The 26352-nt window shown below is 40.5% G+C and overlaps 1 protein-coding gene across 1 annotated transcript in view; it reads left to right on the forward strand.

Moving 5' to 3' along the window:
* Positions 1–26352, forward strand: part of LOC122796737 (desmoglein-2-like) — a 1662953-nt gene that overhangs the window by 1605478 nt on the left and 31123 nt on the right. The window contains exon 14 of the mRNA XM_044065446.1: positions 24168–24497. Coding sequence (XP_043921381.1) covers positions 24168–24497 — 330 coding nt within the window. The remainder of the gene's footprint in view (positions 1–24167; positions 24498–26352) is intronic.

The following is a 26352-nucleotide window of genomic DNA, read 5'->3' on the forward strand; positions in this document are numbered from 1 at the left end:
AAGTCTAAAGCAGCCATGCATTCTAAGAGACAAGCTACTCAGGGCCCTTCTCCAGGCCTCATGCCTAAAAAACAGATGCTTAAAATGGCTGAGGATTTAATTACTCTTATCAGGGGTTCTCAACCCCCACAGACAAAAGGCCCAGAGTGGAGGAAGAATCCCCTTCCTCTGACCAGGCCTCCATTATTTCAGAGCACTCTGATGAACAGGAACATTCCTACTCCCCTTTTGAAGATTCTGATGCGGAGGAGTCCATTCCCTCTGTCTCCCCCCCAGAGGATTACTCATTTGGGGAAACCTTGCATACCTTAAGGGAGCACTTCCACTGGGAAGGCCAAGAGTACTCAGATTCCAAGAAAAGGCTTAGGGATTTTCTGTTGCTACCTCAGCACAGGCCTCTGGCTATACCTCCTGTCTTAGACATACTAGATGATGTGTACTCGGAGGCCTGCCTAAACCCGGATTCCTTACCTCCAGCCCCAGTTAAGCCTAACAGGTACTACCGGGTTCCTGACTCACACCAATTTTTATACAAAAGCCATGCGGCTGACCCAGAAACTATCTCACAGGGCCCCAAGGGAATTGAGGCCTCCACTGCTAAAAATCCATTACCTTCCGAGAGAGATTCCAGATCCTTAGAAAGGTGGGGAAAAAAGGTATACACCTCGGCCACCTTAACCATGAGGGCATTAAACTGCCAGTTCCATATGCTAAAGTACCAACAGTTTCTGTTATCACAGTTGAGAAGTAAAATGTCACAACCTGAACAACCAGACTTAAAGGAGTTGCAGGATTTGATGCATAATGCAGAACAAGTGGGAAAACATACCTCGCAATGTGGTTTTGATGCTCTAGAGGCCTCATGTAGAGCTGCTGTTACAGGATCAGTCATACGTAGACATGCCTGGCTCAAGGAGCAAACTTTACCAGATCATGTCAAAGCTAAATTACTAGATGCCCCTCTAAAAAAGGATGTATTATTTGGTGTTAAAGCTGAGGAGGTATTAAAGAAAATGGAGGAAAAGGCTAAATCATTGCAAACAGTGAAAGATTTTCTACAGGTACAACCACCACGTTTCAGTAGAAATTGGCCTTCCAAAAATTGGTCCTTTCCAGCCACAGACAAGACCCCAAAGAGGTAGATACAGACGCCCGTGGGGCAGAGGGCAATCTCAAGGATCTTTTAGAGGCAGACAATGGCAAGCTCCTACACAGAGAGGTGGTGAGGATAGTTCGCAGCCATTCATAAAGCAAGCCCAATGACTTTCCCCTTTGCATGCCAAGCAAGGCTCAAATGGCAGCACCCTTAGGCGGAAAGCTGGCATTATTTACAAAAAATTGGCATATTGTCACAAAAGACAAATGGATCCTGGACATTATAAACAGAGGCTACAGATTCCATTTTCACACCCTTCCAAAAATGAGAGGCATGCCAAACCTGCCACACAATCAAAGGGCAGAGGCACAAAGACAAATTTCAGATCTCATGGACATGAAAGCTATTCAAGAGGTGCCTACTCACGAACAAGGTCAAGGTTTTTATTCCAGACTATTCCTGTTACCAAGGAAGGGAAAAGATTGGAGACCTATTTTGGACCTATCCATCCTAAACACATTTTTACTCGTACCAAAATTCAAGATGCTCACATTACAGCAGCTTCTTCCCATGCTGGGCAAGGAGTCTTGGCTGGTAACATTGGACCTCAAGGAGGGATACCTGCACGTCCCAATCAGACAGAATTGCAGAAGATACCTCAGATTTCTTGCAGGTTTAATCCATTATCAATTCTCTGCATTACCCTTTGGCTTATCTACTGCGCCCAGAGTATTCACAAAATGGCTGGCATCGGTAATTGCCTACTGCAGACTTCAAGGGATACAAATATACCCATATTTGGACGACTGCCTGATCCAAGCGGACAGCAAGCACATACTTCTGAAACATCTGGCTTTTATAATAATGTTGTTAAATTCTCTAGGATACACAGTCAACAAAAAGAAATCAAGGCTAATACCCTCTCAGAAAATAATTTTCCTGGGTGCCAACTTGGACACAAACACCCAGATGGCCTACCTCATGCCAGAGAAGCAGGGGCAACTAACTCAATATTTCAGAACACTAGCAAATTTCACCAGGCTGACTGCAAGGAAAATCCTGCAGGCTCTGGGATTCATGGCATCTTGCATCCTACTAATCCCATGTGCAAAGCTGCATATGAGGAAACTTCAATGGTACCCGAAAAACCTATGGTCTCAACACAGCCACAGTTTGGAAACAATAATACCACTAATTCCATGCCTTCAAAAGGAATTTCTGTGATGGGCTCAAGCATGCCAAACAAACACAGGTCTTCCATGCCTCAAGCAAATCAAGTCATCACAACAGACGCCTCGGACTACGCCTGGGGGGGCGCACATGACAGATCGGTGCATTCAGGGCAAATGGTCCCAAAAAGAAAAGCACCTTCACATCAATCAAAAGGAAATGCTAGCAGTAATAAATGCTATTATAGCTTTCAAGGACCTTCTGCATCCAGGTCAACTATTGATAAGGACAGACAACACCACAGTAATGTGGTACATAAACAAACAGGGAGGAACACATTCATACCCCCTATAACAGGCTGGCCATGTCACTTTGGAACATGGCTCTGGAATTACAAATCGAACTTCAAGCACAGTTCTTGCCAGGCAAGGAAAACACGCTGGCAGACAACCTAAGCAGAAATATGACAGATCCACACGAATGGAAGTTGCATCCTCAAGTTTTTACAGAAATAATTCAAGCATGGGGAAGGCCAGACATAGATCTCTTTGCCTCCCATAAAAATCACCAATTGACAAAATTCTGCTCAAGGACTTTTCATCCAAAGGCCTGGAGAGTGGACGCTCTCTCTTTCAGTTGGACAACAATGACAGTTTATGCCTTTCCACATCTTCCTCTGCTGCCCAAAGTCCTATTAAAAACCAGAGCAGACAGACCAAAGATGATTCTCATTGCTCCAGACTGGCCAAGACAGCACTGGTACCCACTCCTGAGGAGCCTGACGCATTCCCCCCCATGGACCCTACGTCTAATGCCTCTTCTTCTGACTCAGCACAGTTACAAAACTCTTCACAGTCAGCTGAAAACTCTCAATCTGGCCGCATGGAAGATTTCTTAACATCACAACAGACCCTACTCTCCAAGGAGGTGCAGGATGTCATTTTGGAGGCCAGAAGGCCGTCTACTAGAAAAGCTTACTCCGCAAAATGGAAACGGTTTTGTGCCTGGAATGAGAAAAAGGGCCAGGACCCTGGAAAACTGAATTTATCTCAAATATTACAGTATCTAGCTGAGCTGCTAAGCAGTGGACTTTCATTCTCCTCCATCAAAATCCATGCCTCAGCCATTTCTGCAGAATATAACACTGATCCACCTTTATTCTCTCACCCCCTCTTAAGACAGTTCCTCAGAGGGGCTAAGAATATAAAACCTCCAAGGAAACAACCAATACCTGCTTGGGACCTCAGTTTCATTCTAGAAAAGCTGACCTTGCCTCCCTTTGAGCCAGCTGCCTCAACAGATTTGCAATATTTGTCCTGGAAAACAGCTTTCCTTCTGGCTATCACCTCAGCCCGTAGGGTATCAGAACTACAAGCCTTCATGGCGGTGCAGCCTTTTATCATCTTCCATCAGGACAGAGTTTCCTTATGAAGCAACCCGTCCTTTATGTCAAAGGTGGTATACAGGGTAGCTTTGAATCAGGCTATACACTTACCTACCTTTTACCCTAATCCTCAAAACAAAGGGGAGAGACTTCTACATTCCTTGGACATCCACAGACAGCTGCGATATTATTTGGACAGAACAAAGCCTTTCAGAAAATCAGATCAGCTCTTTGTGTCCCATGCTATAGGAGCTCAAGGGAAGCCAATTTCAAAACAGACAATTTCTAAATGGATAGCCCACTGCATACGCTGTTGTTACTCTTTTCATGGTAAAACTGTACCTGCAGGCATCAGATCTCACTCCACAAGGGCCACAGCTACCTCTGCAGCCTTCCTCAGAGGAGTTCCTACCAAAGATATTTTGGAAGCAGCCACTTGGAGTTCTGTGCATACCTTCTCCAAGCACTATCACCTACCATTATACTCCAAAACTAGAGCAGGCTTTGCCACTGCAGTCTTGCAGGGCATCCTGGCTCCGCCTAGTTCCACCTAGTGCCTAGCACCCCTTTCTTAGCTTTGGGATTCTACCCATCTGTTATGACTGCAGCTGTATGCACGATGAATATAGTACAGTTTTGTACCTACCATAAATGTAGATGTCCGAGTGCTAATACAGCTGCAGTCCAGGTTTTCCTCCCACCTTCCCCTCTTGGAACAAGCCTTTTGGCTAACACCTCCTCATACAACCTGATTGGGGTATTCTTTTAGGGTGTATTTGCTTGCATCTACTGTATTTTGATTATATGGCATTGCTTTATTACACAAATTTATGTATTGCCTTCCTTCTGGGGGCACCTGACATCTGGGGCAAGAAAAACTGAAGAAAATGACGTCTGCTGGTTCTTTTATACCCCTGTCACACTGACGTCAGGGAAGAAGCGACGACAACCGACGCCGGACCTAGACTTTGGAATTCGGCCGACCGAGGACCCGCCTGATGGCAGGAGAACCCATCTGTTATGACTGCAGCTGTATTAGCACTCGAACATCTACATTTATGGTAGGTACAACACTGTACTTTTTCCATGAGGTGGGGACTTTGCATTCTGAGAGATCTGTTTATGAGACTAGAGACAGGATAGGCTATAGCTTCAGCTGAGATCTGAAGGAAGTTTGCTGGCAGCTTATCAGCTGCTAGAGTGGTTGGTTTAAGTTTACCAAGGAGTTGAGATATTGATTTGGTGGATACAGAGTGGAGGTGAAAACTGGGGCAGCTGTTTTGTATATTGGGGTGGGTTGGGGTAGTTATTGGTGTGGGGCTGCTAGTACAGTTTTGGGCATTGGCAAGGGTCTGGACTGTTTCAGTAAAGAATTTGTTAAACTGAGTAGGAATGTTTTTATGGTTACTTGGAAGCTCAGGGGTTGGAGTCGTGGATTTTCCTGGATGCAGTATACCATTTATTGAGGCCCAGAATTTTTGAGGGTTGTGAGCATATTTTTCTTGCATGCTTGTATAGTAGCTGGATTTGTAAGCTGTTTATAGCTTTGAGTTTGTTGTAGACTTCTTCAGAAAACATTGTTAGACTGAATGTTCTTTGTGTTTCACTGTTGCAGTCATTGCATTTGGGTAATCTGCTTGCAGGTTGCCTTCAGTCGGCCTGATTAACAAAGTCTTGAGTCCTGCGTCGCTTGCAGTCCCTTCTTCCATGACGTCAGGTCATCAGGGATATAAAACATGCAGCTGATGCCATTACATCAGTCTTTCTTGCTGTGCGGTACCCGAAGCAGAAGCAGTTCACAAGTGCCAGTCGGCCGACTCCTGAAATTTTCGTTTTCGAGTTTCATAACCGAAGTCTTCAACTTAAAGCTAAGTACCCCATTGGGGAAACTTTTTCTTGCTCCTTACTGATGTCAGTAAAAGTTAATAATTGCGGTACTTGTGAAAAGCAAATACCTTATAAAGATTTTCATTTGCACTGTATTCCTTGCCTAGGCCCTGACCACGACGTACCTTGCTGTCAGTTTTGTGCTTTATTTAATCAGTGTACTGTATGTAGTCTGTTAATTGTTGCCTCTAAATATTTCGGTTCTCGGTTTAATTATCCAGAAATTTTGTTGGTTAGCCACCTGACTACCGGGATTCTGAAAAAACGGAAAGATAAAGACAGAGAGAGGCTGCCGAGGTCCAAAACTGCCAATGACACTTCTCAGTTCACTGGTACTCAGGCACTTTTGCAGCTCCTGATACCCACTACTTCTGATTCGCAGGCCTCTACTGAGACCCATTCGGAGTCCGGTATGCCACGAGATACTTCAACCATGGAACCCGTGGATGTCTCTACCTTGGATGGGTCCGGAGCCGCTGTACAGGCACTGGCTTCTGAGGGTGTATTCAGGCCTATGGACTTGCATATTAAATCAACGCCTCCTTCATTACTAAGTCCTAAATCTCTATCCATGTCTGAAAAACCGACGCCCAGGCCACATGCTCAGGCTCCTATGCCTAAAAAACAAATTATAAAAATGGCTGAAGATCTAATAACTCTAATCAGGGGTAGTCACCCCCCCCCCCCCAAGAAGCCTAGGGCTGAGCTTGATTACGAATCTTCTGATTAGGATTCTGTTTCTTCTGACTATTCTGATGACCTGGATATGTCCTTACCTACTTATGAGGATTCTGATGCAGAGGATTCTATTCCTTCTGCTTTCCCTCCTGAGGATTTATCTTTTGGGGAAACCTTACATACTTTAATGGAGCATTTTCACTGGGAAAGCCAGGAATTTTCTGATTCAAAAAAAGAGGCTTAAGGATTTCCTCCTTCTGCCTCAGCATAGGCCTTTGGCTATACTTCCTTTACTAGACATTGTTGATGATGTTTTCTCGGAATCCAGTTTGGCCCCTGAATCCCTGCCTCCTGCTCCTAGTAAACCTGACAGATACTACAGGGTTCCTGAGTCCCACAAGTTCCTTTTCAAAAATCCTGTTGCAGATCCAGAGACCATTTCTCAGGGGCCCAAGGGCATTAAGGCTTCCGCTGCTAAAAATCCTACCCTTTCTGATAGATACTCCAGGGCACTGGATAGATGGGGTAAAAAAGTTTATACTTCAGCAGCCTTGGCAATCAGAGCTTTAAACTGCCAGTTTCATATGTTAAAATGTCAGCAACATGTCATTGGACTGCTTAAACAGAAAATGATGTTGATTCCTGACTGTGTGGAAAATAAAGATTTACAGGATTTATTGCATTCTGCTGAAGAAAAGTTGGAAAACATACTTTGCAATGTGTTTTTGATTCTTTAGAGGCCTCCTGCAGGTCTGCTGTTACTTGATCTGTGCTTAGAAGGCATGCTTGTCTTAAAAAACAATCTTTGCCTGATCATGTTAAAGCTAAATTGTTGGATGCTCCTTTAAATCAGGACTGCCTGTTTGGCAAGAAGGCTGAATAAGTTCTTAAAAAGATGGAAGATAAAGCTAAATCTATGCAAACTGCTAAAGTGTTTTTTACAAGTACAGCCTCCTAGATTTAGTAGGCACTGGCCTACTAAGAATTGGTCCTTTCCAGTCCCTTCCAGGTCTTCTCAAGTCAAACCCAGACACAGCAAAAACCCCAGGTTTCAGTCCCAGGGGACTCTCAGAACTAAGCAGTGGGGGGGCCTCCACTTCCAAACTGGGAATAATAAGACACCCCCTATGGTAAACAATCTCAATGACTTCCTTTTAAAAATTTCCAAGTATTATCTTCTGACCGCCCCTTTGGGGGGAAGATTGCTCTTCATGCAAAGAACTGGGAACTAATAACCCAGGACAAATGGGTTTTAAATATAGTGTCTCAGGGATACAGATTTAATTTCCACACATTGCCAACACCAAATGGGTGGCAGAACCTCCCCCCAAATCAGTGGGCAGAGGCTCAAAAACAAGTACTTTCTCTCTTAAGCATGGGGGCTATTCAGCTGGTACCAGAAGAGGAAAAGGGACAAGGTTTCTACTCCAGACTTTTCCTGGTACCCAGAAAAGACAAATCATGGCGTCCAATCCTGGACCTGTCTACTCTAAACACCTTTCTGGAGATTCCAAAATTCAATATGCTGACTCTTCACCAATTACTTCCTATGCTAGGCAAAGACACCTGGTTGGCAACACTAGATTTAAAAGAAGCATCCCTGCACATCCCAGTCAGGGAATCTTGCAGAAGATACCTACGCTTCAAAGCAGGCTACATGCATTATCAGTTCTCTGCACTGCCCTTTGGCTTGTCTACTGCACCCAGGGTATTCACAAAGTGCCTGGCTCCAGTTATTGCATTTTGCATGCAAAGAAGTATTCAAATATACCCATACCTGGATGATTGTCTAATTCAGGCAGAAAGCCAGGGCATACTTTTGAATCATCTGGCATTTGTAACAAGGGTTCTGACTTGTCTGGGGTACACCATAAACAAAAATAAATCACAACTGGTAGCCTGTCAACAAATTACATTCCTGGGAGCAAGCTTGGATACAACTTCCCAGATGGCTTACCTCACGCCAGAAAAGCAAATTCATTTGATAACCAATTTCAAATAAGTGGCCACAAAAACCCTGCTATCTGCAAGACAAATACTGCAAGCCTTGGGGTTCATGGCCTCCTGCATTCTTCTAATTCCATATGCAAGACTGCATATGAGGAAACTACAGTGGTATCTAAAAAGCCTATGGAGTCAACATTCTCACAGCCTAGAAACAATGATTCCTATCATACCTTGCCTACGCCTAGAGTTCCTCTGGTGAGCAGAGGCCTGCCACCAAAACAAGGGACTACCATTCACACTACCCCCTGCCACCCAAACACTAACAACAGATGCATCAGACTATGCATGGGGGGGCTCACCTGGTAGGGAAGTGCATTCAGGGCAAATGGAACCCAAATCAAATGCAATTACATATCCATCAAAAAGAAATAGTAGCTGTACAGAATGCTTTGACAGCCTTCAAGGACTGCATTCTTCCAGGATAACTAATGTTAAAGATGGACAACACCACGGTTATGTGGTACATAAGCAAGGGGGTACACATTCCTACCCCATCTGCAGACTAGCCATGGCATTGTGGAACACAGCCTTGAGCTACCAAGTGCACCTACAAGCTCAATTCCTGCCAGGAAAATTAAATACACTGGCAGACGGACTTAGCAGAAACCTCATGGACACACACGAGTGGAAACTGGAACCAAGGATTTTCAGCATGTTGACAAGCAAATGGGGGAGCCCAGCCATAGATCTATTTGCCTCCCCCCAGAATTACCAATTGAACAAGTTTTGCACAAGGACTCCCCACAAACAAGTCTGGAAAGTGGATGCTCTGTCCTTCACCTGGAAAAACCTATCAATCTACGCCTTCTCCCCCGCTGCCTCTGCTCTCCAAAGTTCTACTAAAAGTCAAACAGGACAAACCAAGGATGATTTTGATTGCTCCAGACTGGCCACGCCAGCACTGTACCCCCTCCTGCACAGTGTGTCGCAGTTATCTCCATGGCACCTGCCTCAGACCCCTTCCCTGCTGTCTAAGTAGGAGAACCAGATTCTACACCCTCAGCTTCCAACATTGTACCTTGCAGCCTTGCTAATTACTTAAACTCATCCTGATCATCCCTCAGCAAACCTGTGATGGAAGTCATGTTAGAGGCAAGGAGGCCTAGTATTAGAAAATCTTATGCTGAAAAATGGAAAAGATTCTGTGCCTGGAACCACTCACAAGGGATGAGCACAGCAGTGCCCAATTTACCTCAGATTTTGCAATACTTAACTGAGATGCTTCACAAGGGCAATAATTCTTTTTCCTCCATTAAAATCCATGCCTCAGCCATTTCAGCTCATTATAACACAGAACCTCCCCACTTCTCTCATCCTCTGCTCAAGCAGTACCTCAGAGGGGCCAAAAATTTGAGACCACCCAGGAAAGCTCCAACCCCTGCCTGGGACCTTAACTTTGTATTGGAGAAACTCACTCTACCTCCTTTTGAACCAGCTGCTACTGCAGACTTAAAATTTATTTCTTGGAAAACAGCTTTCCTTTTAGCAATCACTTCAGCTAGAAGGATATCTGAATTACAGGTCCTTATGGCAGTGGAGCCTTTCATCATCTTTCATGCGGACAGGGTGTCACTGAGGACCAATCCATCATGCCAAATTAGTATCCAGTGTGGCTCTTAATCAGTCCATTCATGTGCCAACCTTCTTTCCCAATCCACAGAACAAAGGGAATGGATTCTACATTCCTTGGATGTGCACAGACAACTTAGATTCTACTTGGACAGAACCAAACCTCGAAGAAAATCTGAACAACTGCTGGCAGCATTTGCTGCAGGGGCAGAGGGGAAGGCTATTTCAAACAAACCATTTCTAAATAGATAAGCCATTGCATTCATTTCTGCTATAAGCACCATGGAAAATGTATCCCCCAGGGGATCAGATCTCGCAGATCTCACTCCACTAGAGCGGCATCTACTTCTGCAGCCTTTCTCAGAGGTGTTCCTACCATTGACATGCTAGAATCTGCTACCTGGAGTTCTGTACTTACTTTCACCAAGTATTATCATTTGCCAATTTTTTTCTAAATCCAGTGTTGGCTTTGCCACTGCTGTCTTGCAGAGCCTTATAGCTGGCCCTATTGCTGTATAAACTCCTCCTCCCAACCATAGCTTTGGAAATCTACCCAAATGTAATGACTGCAACAGTGAAACACGAAGAACATAGTACAGTTGTGTACACTTATAAATGTAGATGTTCGAGTGTATTCACTGTTGCAGTCCTGGTTACCCTCCCTCCTGCCCCCTAACTTCTTCTGGCTATACCTCTACTTTCCTTTACCATGCTTAAAAGCCTTTTGTTGGAGGTACACTTTTGTGGTTTTATGTTTATTTGCTCCCCATTAGGGGGGCACCTGACATCTGGGACAAGAAAAACTGATGTGATGGCGTCGGCTGCATGTTTTATACCCCTGACGACCTGACGTCATGGAAGAAGGAACAGCAACTGATGCAGGACCCAAGACTTTGTTAATCAGGCCAACTGAGGGCAACCTGCAAGCAGATTACCCAAATGTAATGACCGCAACAGTGAATACACTTGAACATCTACATTTGTGGTGAGTGTACACAACTGTACTTTCTGGTACTTTGAAACCAGCTAATCTTTGAGTACAGTGTTTCATCTTATGTAGTTGTACACATGTTGTGGTAACACATTATCCTTTTCTATAAAAAATTATATCTATGTTTAAGGAAGTATATGCAACAATCTATGTTTAAGAAAGTATATGCAGCATTTGTTGGAAAAATTTGTTATGTAAGAAATTATTAGTTTTGATTTTCATGAACTGCCATCAGAAGTGTCTTCATCTGTGTACTCTTTCTATTCCTAGTTTGGACTTGTAAGCACTTTAAAAGCTTTTTCTTACTATTTCCACTCTGGATTTTAATTTGCTTATGTTATGCTGTCATTGTTAGAAAGATGTGAGCAAGCCTTCTCATTTAGCTAGCCATAAAGGATGTAAGAATCAAGGCACCAAAGAAAATTACCATTCCAGAGGTGTTGGGAGCTTTCAGACCTGTATTAACTGCAGTTAGTAAAGACCTGAAATTGTGTTAAATATTTTATACCAACAGTATAACAGCAGTATCATAACTGGGATGGAAGATATTAGTTTATTTCTTTCTGTCCTCCAGCTTTATCCACCTATGAATAGTAAAGTATGCTACAAAAGTAAAATCCAGTTGCATTAAGATATGCTAAAAAGTGAATATTTTAGTGCTAGAACTTGGGTTTTAAATAACACCTCTTGAATAAATAATATTTCAGGTATATCCTAAATAAGTCTGACAAGTCTAGAGCTAGAAAAGTAGTGAATTTGACATAGCTTGAGACAAATGCAAATGAACAGTGGCCCGGTGTTTCTATAGCTGTGTCAAATTACCGTCAGCCCATCACCAGCAGGCGGAAGATGAAAATCTGGGTTTAGGGAGCCAGTAGCCCCTTTAGTTAGGGAGATCCTGTTTATGGTAAGCTCTGAAATCTGTGACTAGAGTTAAAATGGACAAATGAGCTGCCCAGAATGAGCTACCAGTACAGTTCTCATTCTCACAGGATGAGATTAATTTGATGGAATTTTGGAGTACCAGTCAGTACTCTGGTCAAATAATTTTGTGTATGCTGTTGTCAGGTCAGGTTACTTTACTTATTTTAACACTGTATTCAAATACACAAAACTTTAACAATGTCTTGGGATACACTTACAGTTATAAAATAAAACAAACTATGCTAAGCATTTTTCATTAGTTTCTTGCATTATACATGTATTCTTTTTTAACAATTGGCATTCACTCCAACATTACATAAATTGCTCAAGACATACCCTGCTTTAAATTTCACTGCACCTCCTGAACATTATTCTGTATGTATTGTTTCCACTAATTCCATTTATTTCTATGTAGTTTGCTTCATCCCTTTTCTAAAGTTCCAGCCTTCGATTCCTTTTACCTCCTTTAGAATATTCAGTACTTTAGGGCTGGCTGGTTTAGGTTTTGATTTCCATTTTCCAGCATTTTTTTTTGCCAGCCAATAGCACTAAACGTAGCAAAGCCTTACTGTGTCTAGCAGTTCTGACCTCAGCTCAGAAGAATAATTTGCTCTCTCAACACTTCTGACAAAGTACCCTGTAAGGAATTTTTTAAAATCTGCAAACTTGTTTTATCCCTGTCTTTCTGATCACACCTCCAACAGTTGCTATTTACTTGAGGAAAAATTCTCTGAAGTTTGCTTGGAGCATACAAAACCTGTACAAACAATCTCAAGCAAAAATTATAAACCTTCTGGATATTGTTGTGTACTAAGGAGCAGATGTCTTTCCACTGTTCCTTTTTTATTACTTTTCCATTCCCTTTATCAATTTTTTTCTAACCTCCTCTTATTGATTCTTGTAGTTATCATGTAATATTTTGTGTCTGACTAATTATCCCTTTTAAACCGCGGCTTTTTAGGACTCCAGTATCCTTTACTCTCTCCCCTGTACTCTCAGTCCCTGGTAGGGAAGGCAGTCTGTAGCTTGGAGTCCAGACTTCTGCTTGCCCTCATCCCATTCTGTTACTTTTCCCCTCTATAGTTAGTTGTTCCCAATACCTTAGCTCTTTTGCTAATTTTCTGTGATACATAGGCAAGAGGGAGTTGGATTTTTTACACCCCTACTTGCAGTCTTCCCCATTGGTAAAATCTTCCTCCATTCTCATGTTGATTTAGTACATAAAATACTTTCTGCTATGTTATAAATATAAAACTGTTTATAGCAGTTGCTTATCTCAGCCTGCATCAAAAATCCTATTCTCTCCTTATTTCTTGAGCCCCTCATTTCATAATTATGCATTTCCTCTGTAATTTCTAACCATCTGCCTGTGCTGTGTATATAAGCCTTAAATGCATAGCTGTAAGATTTCCATTCAAAATCAGTAGTACTAACACCCTTATTCTGGAGATAATTTTTTTTTTTTATTCATTTATTTTGTGTCATTTTGTTTGCTGAGAAAGTCCAGCTGGGCACAAGGCTGCTTTACAGTTGAGTTTTGTAGAGAAAAGCTCTAATTACATAGAAAGCGCTGCTCTTCAATTGTATCATCACATTTTCACATTCCATGCAAATTATAAAAATGTATGCATAATAGTAGTACATATAACATTATACATTTGTAAGACAAAGTAATACAGAAGGGTGTAGGAATGCATTTAATACATATTTGAAGAAGTGTAGTGTACAGTTTTTGTTCTGAGGCAGTTCAGCAGAATGTTAACTACATCACTTCTTGTGGTAGTGCTAATTAGTTTTAAAAAGCATGTAGAAGATCATAGGAAGTTGCTAGGCTATTGGCCCTGAGGCCCTTATAAGCCTAGCCAAGAGTTTAGCCCATGTTTAGACAAATCAGTACCCAATGACCCTGTCCAGCAGGGACACAGGTGGAATACCAGGGATGTATTTTCTGTTTCCCATCCAGTTGTCCAGGGTGCAATTAAAAAGGCGTAAAGAGGTACTCTGCTTGATGTGGAGAGGTAGTCTATGCCACAGATGGGGGAGTATAGTTTACAGTTTTAATTTTATACAGCAAGGAATAAGACCATTTTATAAAACATTTGAGTGTAATATAGCAACACATGGTTCTAGTTAGGGGAAATGCCATTTGCATTTCACTTTCATTTGTATTTTCTCATGGATTAACAGTAGCACAGCTAAAGAGTTAAGGAGGAATTCCATTTGAAGATGTGTGGGTTTTCAGTGAGTCACATAGGGAGAAGAATGGAGGTCCAGGCATGTGAGACATGGTGGAAGCAAGGGTTATCCTGCAACTACTTTTACTGATACTGTTTAACTCTTTTGGTGTTTTTTTTTGACTGTTGGATATGCAAGTCAAATTTCAAGCTTTTGTCAGTAGTGACCCCTAGTACTTTAGTATTGGAGAAATAATATCTCTCACTCAAGTCTTCCCTTCTTCCCATCCAAAATAAATTCCTTCAACTCTTGATTAATTGTGGTCACCAACTTCTCTGGTTGATAAAAATACTGACTTGTATATAAAATTAAGAGACTAGAAACATTTTCGCTGCTTATATCTTAGTATCCATATCCATAATCAAGAGTTTACCACTTCTCAAATTTTGTATTTTTAGTCAATTTATTATCTTTTTAGTCAATTCCTACATATCCTTGACGGCAGTAATAGAACTCTTTGTAATACATGCACCAGACTATGTCATGCATTTATGTTCCGGTAGGGTATGGTTGAATCATTTCATGTGTGGGGTATAGTTAATGACAATAGTCTTTATTCATTCATTCTTCATTTGTTTTATACCCTGAAAAGTCTTGAAAACTGTCTCAAAATATTCCACAATACAGAGATGTTTTTTTCTGGATTTATCAACTACAAAATAATACCATCTATGAATAAGCTTAACTTTTCTTGATTACCATACCAGTTATATCCTTGAATGTGAGATTCCCTTAATTTCTTTATTAATGGCTCCATGTATGGAGCACGTAAGTGGGAAAGAAGACAGTCTCATCTGTTGCATCACTGCTTGTTAGAGAGGAGCCATCCCACCTTAAATTTTGCCTCTGACTCTTCTTATAGTCTCCTAATAAACACTTTTATTTTAATGGGGAACCTACATTTTACTATTGCCCCACTCTTAATATCCCAGTTGACTGCTTTCTCTGCATCAAGACCATCTGGATCACCATTGTTCGGTTTACCTCCCCACCACAAAACTACATTGATCCATATTTATCTGTTTTTGGCAACCATTCGAGCAAACTAGTATAAATATAAACAGTTTGTAATCATGGTTTACATTTTAAACTGCCTTATATGAAGCCAGGTATGTGGGCTGTTTATCTTCTGTGTGTAATGCAGCCAACATGCCTTTCTTTCAAGGTGCTAGTTCTGTTTTTCCTTTTAAAATATTGTTCAAAACCTAACACATTTGTCAGTTTTTTTCCTTTGAACTTCCAGGGTTCTGCAGGAATACCATGTGTTCCTGGAGGCTTCCCTGCTGAATGATTAATACATCACAATTTTTATCTCATCCCTTCCTCTCTTGGTTATTAACTGTTGAATCTCATTTTCCTCGAGGCTTGTCATAGTTATGCCTTCCATAAGTGTTATGTTTTGCTTTGCCTTATTTCCTCACTCCTCTGCTTTATACAAATTATCATAGAATTTTTGAAACCTCTCTAATACTGCTAATAAGATATCTGGTTAGTTTTCCTGTCATAGGTTCCTTACGTTTGGCAACAACCTTTTCTACTTTCTTCTAAAAGTCATTGTAGTAAGAGTGTTTATATCCTGGAGTTATGAAAAATGCTTGTTTAACAGCAGTCTTTCTAACCACATGCATATTATCCAAACATTCCTTCATTTTTCCTTTACTCCTGTTCTTTTTTTGTGAACTTCCCCTTTTGCGATACTTTGACAACCATTCTAAATAATTCCTTTCTCACTTCTCTGCCTTATTTTAAACTCAGTTTTCATGTAATTTTACTGCTTAGCTATTCCTTCTGAAGACGTGTCTGTTTTCCCTAATAATTCTCATTTCCACTACCCATTCCTTAAGGTCCTTTCTTTTTTAGAAAAAAATTAGTTGCGTCTTTTAAACCAAATAAGTAGGAAAGTGCCAATGTTTCATTTTTACTTCATTGTCCCACAGTTTTTAAGTCTTTATTGGTGAATGAAAGTAGTTATTGGATGTGTTTCAAAGCTTTCAGCTAAATACCAGCGCTGCTGTGAAATGCAACCTCTGTGCAGACCAATTATTATTTTGGGGTTATATTATGTACATTCTGTCCGAGTTAATACCTCTACTGGAACCAAACTGTTGAACCAAAAAGCACAGCACTGAAGGAATACAACTTTAATGACCAAGTTAAGCGCTTTCTTCCCACTCCGTAGGGACTTTCTCAGAACAACATTATCTCCCCCACCCAGCCTTTAAATGATACATCAATTGATCAATCAACCAATTAATTACACTACAATATTACATTAAATTCAATTAAAGAAACATTAAAACCATTTGTTATACATTATTAAAGAAAATACATATATAACAAACACACATCTGTTAAAACATCATCCTAAAATATTTTTCAATTTTAAAACACATGAAATGGCAGTAGTCTCATTAATACCTGGATATTCAGTTGCGTTTAAAGGCAATTGCCATTTTAACTCACTTCCAAGTGTATATCCATATTTTCCCCTGGAAATCTTTAATAATTTGTTGAATTACTAAAAACTTCAATGCATGATCAGTATATTCGTTGACATGCCTACTTAATGCGTTAATCATCCTACCATGTCTAATATCCAGTAAATGTTCTGCAATTCTGTTCTTAAAATACCTACTGGTTTTCCCTAAATAAAATATGGGGTGTTTTTGACACTTCGCTACATACACCACATTTAAACTACAACAATTATAATGTCCATTAATAAATATAGGTGTCCCATTTAACTTGTAACAATCACCTGTTTCTAAAATGTAGGGACAGAATGTACACATCCTACACTTAAAATTCCCTTTTGCTCTATTATTATAACTACTACTTTCCTTGGCACTTGTCTTTAAAATATTCTTAAAAGATCTATCCTTTCTATATATTATCTTGGGTAGGTTACCCACCCTCTGCCCTACATTTAAATCATATTTTAAAATTTCCCAATTATTACTAATAATTTCTGCTATTTCATTTGCATCCAAATTATATGTAGTGATAAAGCTCAAACAATAATCATTATTTAATCCATCCTCGCCAGTGTTGTGGGGCATTACACTAGTTCCATGTCCACCTGCCAAAATAGGCTTATATATGCCCTCCTTACGCTTATGTTTAATTTCTTCACTAATTTGACTCAGTAATTCCTTTGGATACCCTCTCATGCAGAAGAGTTCCATAATAAAATGTATCTCATCTACAAATTCACTATCGGAAGTCACCATCCTGACAGCCCGGACCATCTAACCCTTTACTATCATTTTTTTCTGATGGGACGGGTGCCAGCTCTCATATACCACATACGAATTTGGAAAGGTAGACTTCCTATAGATGGCTGACATCAACTTTCTCTCTTCTTCTTCTAATGTCAAATCTACATCTAAATAAGAAATGTGTGTCCCACTATAAGTATACGTGAACTTTAAAAAAAATCCACTGACTGATTAATGTAATCAAAAAATTGTTTGAGTTCAAACTCAGTTCCCTTCCACACGACAAAAAGGTCATCCAGGAACCTGGTATAATATCCGATCTTAGATGAATAAACCCCTTGCATAATAAACTGTTGTTCCCAATGGGACATGACATAATTGGCAAAAATGGGGGCACAAGCTGCCCCCCCCCCCTTGCAACTCCTGTTAGTTGTTTGTAATATTGTCCTTCAAAGTAAATAGTTATTTTTTAGCACAATTTCCATTAAGGCAACATATTTATTCATTTGGTCTTGATCATATAAGCCAATCTTTATTAACTGGATTTCAAGCCATTCCAAACCCTGCTCGTGGGATATAATAGAGAAAAGGTTACAGACATCTATGGTAACCATTATAATATTTTCATCTATTACCATCCTGTCTAACATTTCCAAAAATTGCCACGAGTCTCTAGTTATGTAGGGAAATGCCATCTACCATTTTTGTAAGTTAATATCTAATAATTTAGTGATAAAGCAAGTATTTGATTGTTTGCCATCTACTATTGGTCTAATCTTTTGCAAAAAGGGTTGATGTGCTTGTTAGGAGGTAGTCTCTTTACGGACTGTCATCAATATTGTTTATACTGCTTTAATAAGAACCACAGTGTTTTAGTGATGCATGATGCAAAATCTTCTTTAAAAAAGATGCTGTTCATTAGGTCTAAAACCTAATTTCCTGTGTCACATATGACTGGTACCCTTGCCGGCATATCTGCCTCCTCAGACCATAATTGCCCTTCAATGATTACTTCTCCCAGAAGAAAAACATCTCTGAAAATGTATCACACACACAGTATAAAAAAAATTAAGAAGACTTCAGTCTCTAAGGCAGAGAGTAGTGTGTGAGACCTTGGTGATGCCATCAGTTTTAGTAAAAGTAGTGTCTGATGAGCCCTGGGTTGGCCCCTGACCTGGCTGTTTTTTTTCTGCCCTGCTTTTGCTGACTTCTCTAGATATAACCCAACCTCAGGGGGTGGCCTGTTATCTATTATTTTGCTTACTGCAACCAACTTGTTGCCTATATTAGTATGTACCCAAATGACACTTCAGGGTCTCCCTGTTGAGTAATTGAGTTGAAGGTTTGTTTCTCAGTACCTGAAACAGTTTTGCAAAATATTTTAGTCAATTTTCCCCTTCCAGTCTCAGCTGTCAGCTCGATTTATCTCCTTATGGCCTCTTCCAAGCCAATTCCTACTTGTGTGATGTCCAGACATCTTTGTATGCTGTCATTTGGACAGATAGGTATGGATACCCTGGCTTCCTCCTTCAATTCCATACATTTTATGGCTAATTTGTAGTATGGTTCAGGGCTGAGCAGCCTCCCGCCCCCAAGCCTTTAGAGTAATGTCACAGTAAAGAAGAAGAAAAAAGGATCCTTTGCTGAAGCTGTCCCTAGCTCAAAGTTGGGGGAGTATTTGGCATACATACATCAACTGCTGCCCCCCCCCCGGGCTACTACACAGTGGAGAGGGGTTCCCATCTCCACTGGCTCCCTACTCAGAGATGTTTCATTAGTAGAAACTGTCAAATGAATGTGGGGATACTTTGTACAGACAAATTAATACATTTATATGCAGCACAAGAGTCCATTGAATTAGACTTCTAACTTTCTGCTTCCAAAATCTGTATAGAATTTACAAGATTCAGGAGTACAGATGACTCAAAATTAGCCTACATGATCAGGATGATAACATCTGTCCTTACACAGGTCACCCTTCATCCTGACCATAGAAGCAATATTCTTCAGCAATGCTCTTTCCAGAAGCTGAACCACAATTTGAAGATGTGGACCTGTGTACAGTTAAAGCCAACCACCAGACGCTTCATCTATGTGCATGGGCATGAATGACCATAGCTTCCATCAGCTGGACAGGGGGGGCTTTTCTGTGCCTTTCCATAACAGTCATTCAACGAGTACTAGTCAAAGCAAAATGACAAAAGGAAGGCCTTTTCCTTGTAGATACCATCTGACCAAGTTAAGTATGTTTATTCATCTTAATATTTAATGTTCCATTCATGACATCTGAGGTTCCTGTCTGCCAGGAACCTGATGGCTGGCCCAATTTCCAGACTTCTACCTAACCTTTCTTGGTGTCTGCAAATTTAAGTGGACATCAAGTGGTATAAGAGAGGCATCAGTTTTCAGCTGACATCTTTAAGATGATGGGGGGGGGGGGGTGTAACATACCTGAATGAGATAATCTACAGAGCTTTAAAAATCTCATACAAAAATCAGATTTTTTTTCTAAATCTACTGCAGCAGTACCTTGTAGTCCAGTGTGCATCATTCTTTGGATGTAATGTTAACCCCAGGTTCTATTTGCTTGAGTTGGCGGTAGTTCGGGTGGATGTAAAAGATCACGACACCTATTGAAAACAGTAGGAGAAGGTTCCACATGCCCTGGTCAAATTTCCGCTAGCATACCTCTCAACTGTCCAGATTTTTGCCTCATATTTTTGGTGCATTCCTCATAAAATTTGTGATTTTCTGGCAAATCACTGGGATGATTTGAGGAGTGAAGTCACCAAATAATATACATTTGTGTTTCAAACTTCATATCCTTCAGAAAAATGCATGCTAAGACAAATCCTGTTCTATCAACTTTCTAAGTGCAATATTTAAAATCTGTCCTTATTTTTTTAGCCTTTGTCCCCCCATTCTGTCAGGCTTTGTCCATATTTTTTGCACTAAAAGTTTGAGAGGCATGTCCACTAGTAGTAGAAATACCAGTTTGGGTTTCCCCCTGAAAAGAGATCACTAGCCTAATGTAGCTAAAATAGTATGAGTTAATAAATAGTTACTTAACAGACATTACAGACATCTACTGTCTACTCAGTCACAGACTTGAGATGTGCAATAAACTCTGATATACTGAGGTTCGTGACTAGGCCTAGGTCCTCAATCATCCTATGATTCCTAGATTGTTTGCAAAATACTTTGTCATTAAGACCACTAGTTGATTCAAAGTTCTCCATTACTGTGTTCTCCAAAGGCATTGTTATTTATAGTATCACCCTGGGATCTATCCATAAGAAATTCTGTCTCCTCAATCACTTTAAAATCCATAGAAAGTCCTGGTACTTCCAGTGTCCTGTAAATTCTTAGGGACAAAACTAAGTAAAGGGCAAAGCTGCTTTTTCCTGAAGACACCACTTTACTGTGAGACACCTTCTACTTCTCGGTCTTCCCATCATGTTTGCACCCACCCCCCACATATCACCGCAGACCACATACTAAGACCACTCTTCAATGCCAAGAACAGTAACTCTGTGGTTCCAAACAATGTGATTGCCTACTTTCATGTCAGTAGGAAGGATACTCTGACCAACTTGGTACTAAATCTCAGCTTCAGCCTTGAAACTAGTTTTGTGCAAGAGATGTGGAGAACAGCTGTGGTCACCCCCCTCCCCCGCAAGGGTGGTTATTACTGTCAAATACAGACCAATAAGCCTTACCAGCTATATTTGTAAAGTAATGGAGCACATCATTCTGGAACTCTCAAACAAAGGCTTTGGCAGCTTATAGATCCTGGATCCAAATCAGTCTGGGTTTGGAAAAGAAAGATTCTGCCTATTACACTTAGCAGCTTTTTTTTTTTTTTTTTTTTTTTTTTTTTTTTGGGATCATACACACCACTTGCATTGACCTGGCAAAGGCCATTCCACATTCTAGTATTAAGAACAAACTACTAAATAGAACAAGTAACCCCTCTGGACAGCAAAAAACAGAACGTATTCATGATTGGGGGTCATGCTGCCTCTAAAAGGCTCATTACTAGTGCACTCCTCTAGGGATTAGTGTTGTGGCTGGTTCTGTTTGGTATTTATTTCTCTGAGATTAAAACCAGCATTAATAGTCTTTGCCTGTCCACATTTGCAAATAATTGCAAACCTTGAGCTGCCATAAATTCTTCAGAGGCCTCGCAGAACCTCCAAAAGGACCTAACACGTACTGCCCTGTAATCCCAGGATTATTATCTAAAGCTAAATGCAAAAAGTATAGTATTTTTTTTAATTTTTGAAGCACAACCACTCCTGCACATACCACATAGCCAACACCCTCTGAAAACAAATGTGGTCATTTTGGACCTGGGTAATAATTTGAGCACTTTGAATTTGTTGTTAGTGTTCTTCTGTCTAGCTCTCCTGATCATAAAAGACGTATCTTCTAGGTCCAAGGAAATTCCAGTCCCTCGCTAGTCCACTGTTTTTAGGACCATAATAAAATGCAGTGGTACCTTTGGTGTGTATTTTTCCAAACGTGATCGAACTTGAAAAAATTCAGCACTTCCTCACCAAGAGCCATGGTTTTCATGACAGATCACCTTAAAGTATTTTGCCAATACTAGGTTTCATACATACTGCTAAGAGGTGACCTCTGCCTTTTTTTTCCTGTAAGTCCTCAAGTGTCCCAGTCTTGTGTGACCCTCCTACATGTTTGCAAAACTTGTAACCCAATGAACACCTGCTCCAAAGTTGGAAACTCTGCATCACAGCATAAACAGAACTAGCTGGAGGGTTAGATGGTTCTCAAAAAATTCCGCTGATCTAGAAAAGATTTCTTCTCCTTTACAGTTAAGCAAATTAGCTACCTTACTCTCCATAAACACAACCCAGATGAGTAGCTGGGTCACCTTAAATTCACCATAGGACTGGCCCCCTTTGCCATAATTTAAAGATGTGGAGTAAGTTGTGGAATTTGTGATGGCTAGGCTACAAGTGTTCAGCCCAATCAGCAGCCTAATGTTTACCTATGAGCCTTTGTAAGACTTTAAGCTGCTTGACATGTAGTAGCTAAATGCAGAAAAAGTATAGAATTCTTGCCTTTGAGAAACACTCCTCTACACCTTACAGTATAGTCAGTACCCCCACTTCACGTGAATACTGTAGTCAGGGGTATATTCACCTACGTTGACAGTTCTGTCACTGTTGATCACACTGTTATGACAGTGTTTAGGAAATCTTGGAAGCCTTGTTGTGCATAGATGATTGTCACTCAGTCAAAAGTAAAAGATTGCTGATGATCTATCTCAGTGTGCTGGCTCGAAGAAGAGCACATGTTGCATTTCCCTCACTTTCCTACTCTTCAAGTTTGTAATAAGCCAAGAGGTGTGTGTGTGTGTGTGTGTGTGTGTGTGTGTGTGTGTGTGTGTGTGTGTGTGTGTGTGTGTATATATATATATATATATATATATATGTATTATTTATATGTGTGTGTGTACATATAATATATATATATATATATATATATATATATATATATATATATATATATATATAATTTGGGGTGTGGTAGCTTGCCCTCCTTGCAAAAAAAAGTTGTTTATGTTTTGGGGATGAATGATGAGTCAATTAAATCAGATGTGATTATTCATAGTGGACCCATAAACTCTTCTGCCTAGCATGACTGATGGGTATGTCATTTAGGTCAACGGACATTATTGTCCCCCTGTATTCTGCCCTGATTAGACCAGTTATTGAGTTCAGTGCCTGCTTCATCATGTACCTAATCATGCATGTCATGTAGTTAAACACCCAATAGGTTCCTAATGAAGAACAATATTGGCTTAAAAACCTTTTCTACTAAGACTAGAAGCCCTATCCCCCTATACCGTGTCCCTTATAGACTCCTGTGTGGAGATCAGTGTCCTCCCTTCCATGCCATTAAAGAGACCACTCTAATATATCTGTTATACCTTTACAGGATGAGCAGCTGCACAGACACCAAAACCAACAATTTAAACCTCCACCAGCAAATAAATGAAACACATTTGAAGGATAGAGTCATTACCTTAGGGTTCCTCTTTTGTGTTAAACAGAGTGACTCCCTTAGCTGCTATTGGACTAACCTTGACAGTTGGATGGGTATCCACAATTTCATCCCTGGTCTGGAATGTTTTGCTGCCCTGAAAGCAGGGATTATATCTTGAGGATGCTGTTTGGTAAGGCGCACACAGTCTTCAGACTTATTTTCCTTGTAGTTCCTTTGATCTCTTAAATTAAAAACTCGCTGCTTAGGCCTCTGTACCATTGCTTTAGCTGCATTAAAACCTCCTTCATCTCTCCTGCTTATCCCAGCTGTAACTTACTGTTATAGGGTGAGTGGGCTCTTGACTTGTCTGTAGCACCAGTCCTGAATGTCGAATATCAACTGAGGATATGGTTATACATGACCACAAGTCAGTGAATGGGATCAGTAATAAGTATTGTGCTCTGCATTCCAGTGTTATAACATGGCAGCTTTGGAGAAGCATGCAAGTAGAGAAAACCCACAGTTTATGTACAGCGAGACTGTGTATAATGATACCTTTGGTACTGTAAGTGGTTGTATTATATAAAGGCATGAGGACTGAGCTGAACAGATTGCACAAGGATCTTACTGAGATATTTGACACTCTCCAGCACACTGCATTGCTTCTGCATGCCTTTGCATGTTTGCTGGTGATAGGTTGACTTACTCGAAGACTGTTTATACACTGCATATTAGCATATGGGATTCTAGTCTTGACAAGCTGATATAGATGTTTATTTTGTTGACAGGCTTAGTCTCAGTAAGCTTGTACTTTAATAGCATCTCTACCCCAAAGTATGTATGTATTTCATTGCGTTGTTTGTTCTGTGTGACTCTTATCAGCCCCACTTAATTTTGATAAGTATTAAAGTAGTTTGTATTAAAACTGTTAATGAAGTATTTCATTCACCTTAAATGATTACTTTTAAAAAGACCTTGACCCTTCCTTTGCAGGTGCCTATTAGTTTTGCTGCGGGTTCATTTTCTGAAAAGTCAATGCAGGCCTCAGGAATGTCTTCAGGTGCACACATGTCTGCATCAGGAATAGCTGCAGGTGCACAAATGCATGGTTTGGGAATAGCAGCAGGTGCACACATGACCAGCAGTGTCGTAGGAATGCAAGTAGGAAGAGCAGCTTATGGCACCGATGGAGCTATTTTTGCTGATGGATATCGGGCTGGTTCAAGAGAGCTCTTAGAAATTTCCAAATCCATGGGCTATGCAGGAATGTATGCTGCTGGTGGAGCTGTGAATGAATCATTTCTTCTAAAGTATTACATGGAGGTAAGAAATGTATTTTTCATGATTTTATTTCTGTTTAGTTCTTGCACCAGTTTGACTGGAACATAAGCTTTGTGTAGTGCTTTTAGTTAAGTGCTGTAAGTGATTTTGGCAATTTTCATATAACAAACAAACAGAGGTAAACATAAAAACATCTGACTGAATGTTTTAAATGGTTTTAGTCCTTTTGCCTCTTTAGTAAATACAAAGATTAATCGCAAACTTAAAACTTCCAAAAATCCACTTAAATATTTGTGTATGAAATGTAAAACTTGCCCATCGTTGCCTTAACGGTCATATTACTCAAAAAATCAGTTACCAGAGATATAAACAGTGCATAAAACTGTACTTGTCAATATTTATAAAAAATGTCTAGGTGTGTGTGTGTGTGTGTGTGTGTGTGTGTGTGTGTTAAGAATACACAGGGAGCACACTTCAGATCACATTGACACTCTCTCTATCCAGGCCCCAAACAAGACTTCACACTGACCCCTTTGGAGCTGTGTGTCCCTGTTCCAAGTAGCTGACATGCACACTTGGATATTTGATTTACACACACACACACACACACACACACACACACACACCTGGAAAAGGCTATAACAGATTTACCAGTTGTGTCCCCTCTGCCCAGACTATAAGGTAGTTATGCTGCCACTAGTCAGCTACTGTAAGGCTTTTACAAGGTTACCCAATTATACTGAGTAAAATTAATACTAATACAAATGACCAGAACAGCAAGGTGTCCAGGAGCAGCCACAGTGTTACTAAAATAAGCATAAGTACTCTAAAGATGTTAAAAGAATTAAAGACCAGCCACAATGAAAGGTATCAAAATATTTGATAATAAATAATAAAATAGAAAACATGAGAGTACTGAATATCTAGTTAAAATAAACACCAGAGTTTCAGTCACAGGAGATATAAAAAAAACACAGTTGGATAGATTCACACAGACGCAGAAAAAAAATACTTAACTAATTTCACTATATTTTCCTGACCGAAGAATTACAGTTCTCTAGTTAAGGTACTTACTACAACAAGGCAAGGTGATGAGTGTTGAGTTGCGTACTACACCAAGGCAAGATAAGGTGTGAGGCTGTGTGAAATATCTGAGAGATCTTTCCTGTCAGGCTCCAGAAACCAAGGTGCTGCTGCAAGAGTTCCATCATATCTCTCACTTCTTTCGTCTTTTTCCCAGTTAATGGTCGCCACAGTGGATCACCTGTCTGCTCATGATTGGCAGTGGAGTTTTTACAGTGTCGAGTTGCTAGCCCAGCATCCAACTTTCCATGGAAGGCACACACACCTAGGGCCAACTATAGAGTGTCCAATCCACCTGCAGCATGTCTTTGGGATGTGGGAGGAAACCGGAGCACCTGGAGGAAACCCACATGACCACAGGGAGGACATGCAGACTCAGCACAGAAGGCACCCCAGCTGAGGATCGAACTGGAGAACCTGTTGCTGTGAGGCAGCAATGCTAACCGCTGTACCACCGCGGCCTCCCTTCCATCATTTCTCTCACTAATATCTAAAAAATAATTTAATTGCTGGTTATAGAATCACATCACATCTCGTCACCTGACTGTGGTACTGTACACATCCAGAGCTTTGCTAAGATCTGTTGCCACATCTGAGTGCTATAAAACAATTTCAAAAACTTTTACCCTTCTAGGGTAGCAATTAGTTCACCCCTAAGGACAATACAGTAGGATTCATAGTCCTGGTTGTCACAGACTTTTTGTTATCTGGCTGCAGTCAGACCTGTAATATAAAATCTTTATGGCCTAAACCAATCCATTTAATTTTCAACCTATTTTTCAATATTAGCTGGACTGAGATTAACCTCTTCCCT

The sequence above is a fragment of the Protopterus annectens genome, chromosome 3.part0 (genome assembly GCF_019279795.1).
Source record: "Protopterus annectens isolate FY-2018-M chromosome 3.part0, PAN1.0, whole genome shotgun sequence".
Lineage (NCBI taxonomy): Eukaryota > Metazoa > Chordata > Ceratodontiformes > Protopteridae > Protopterus > Protopterus annectens.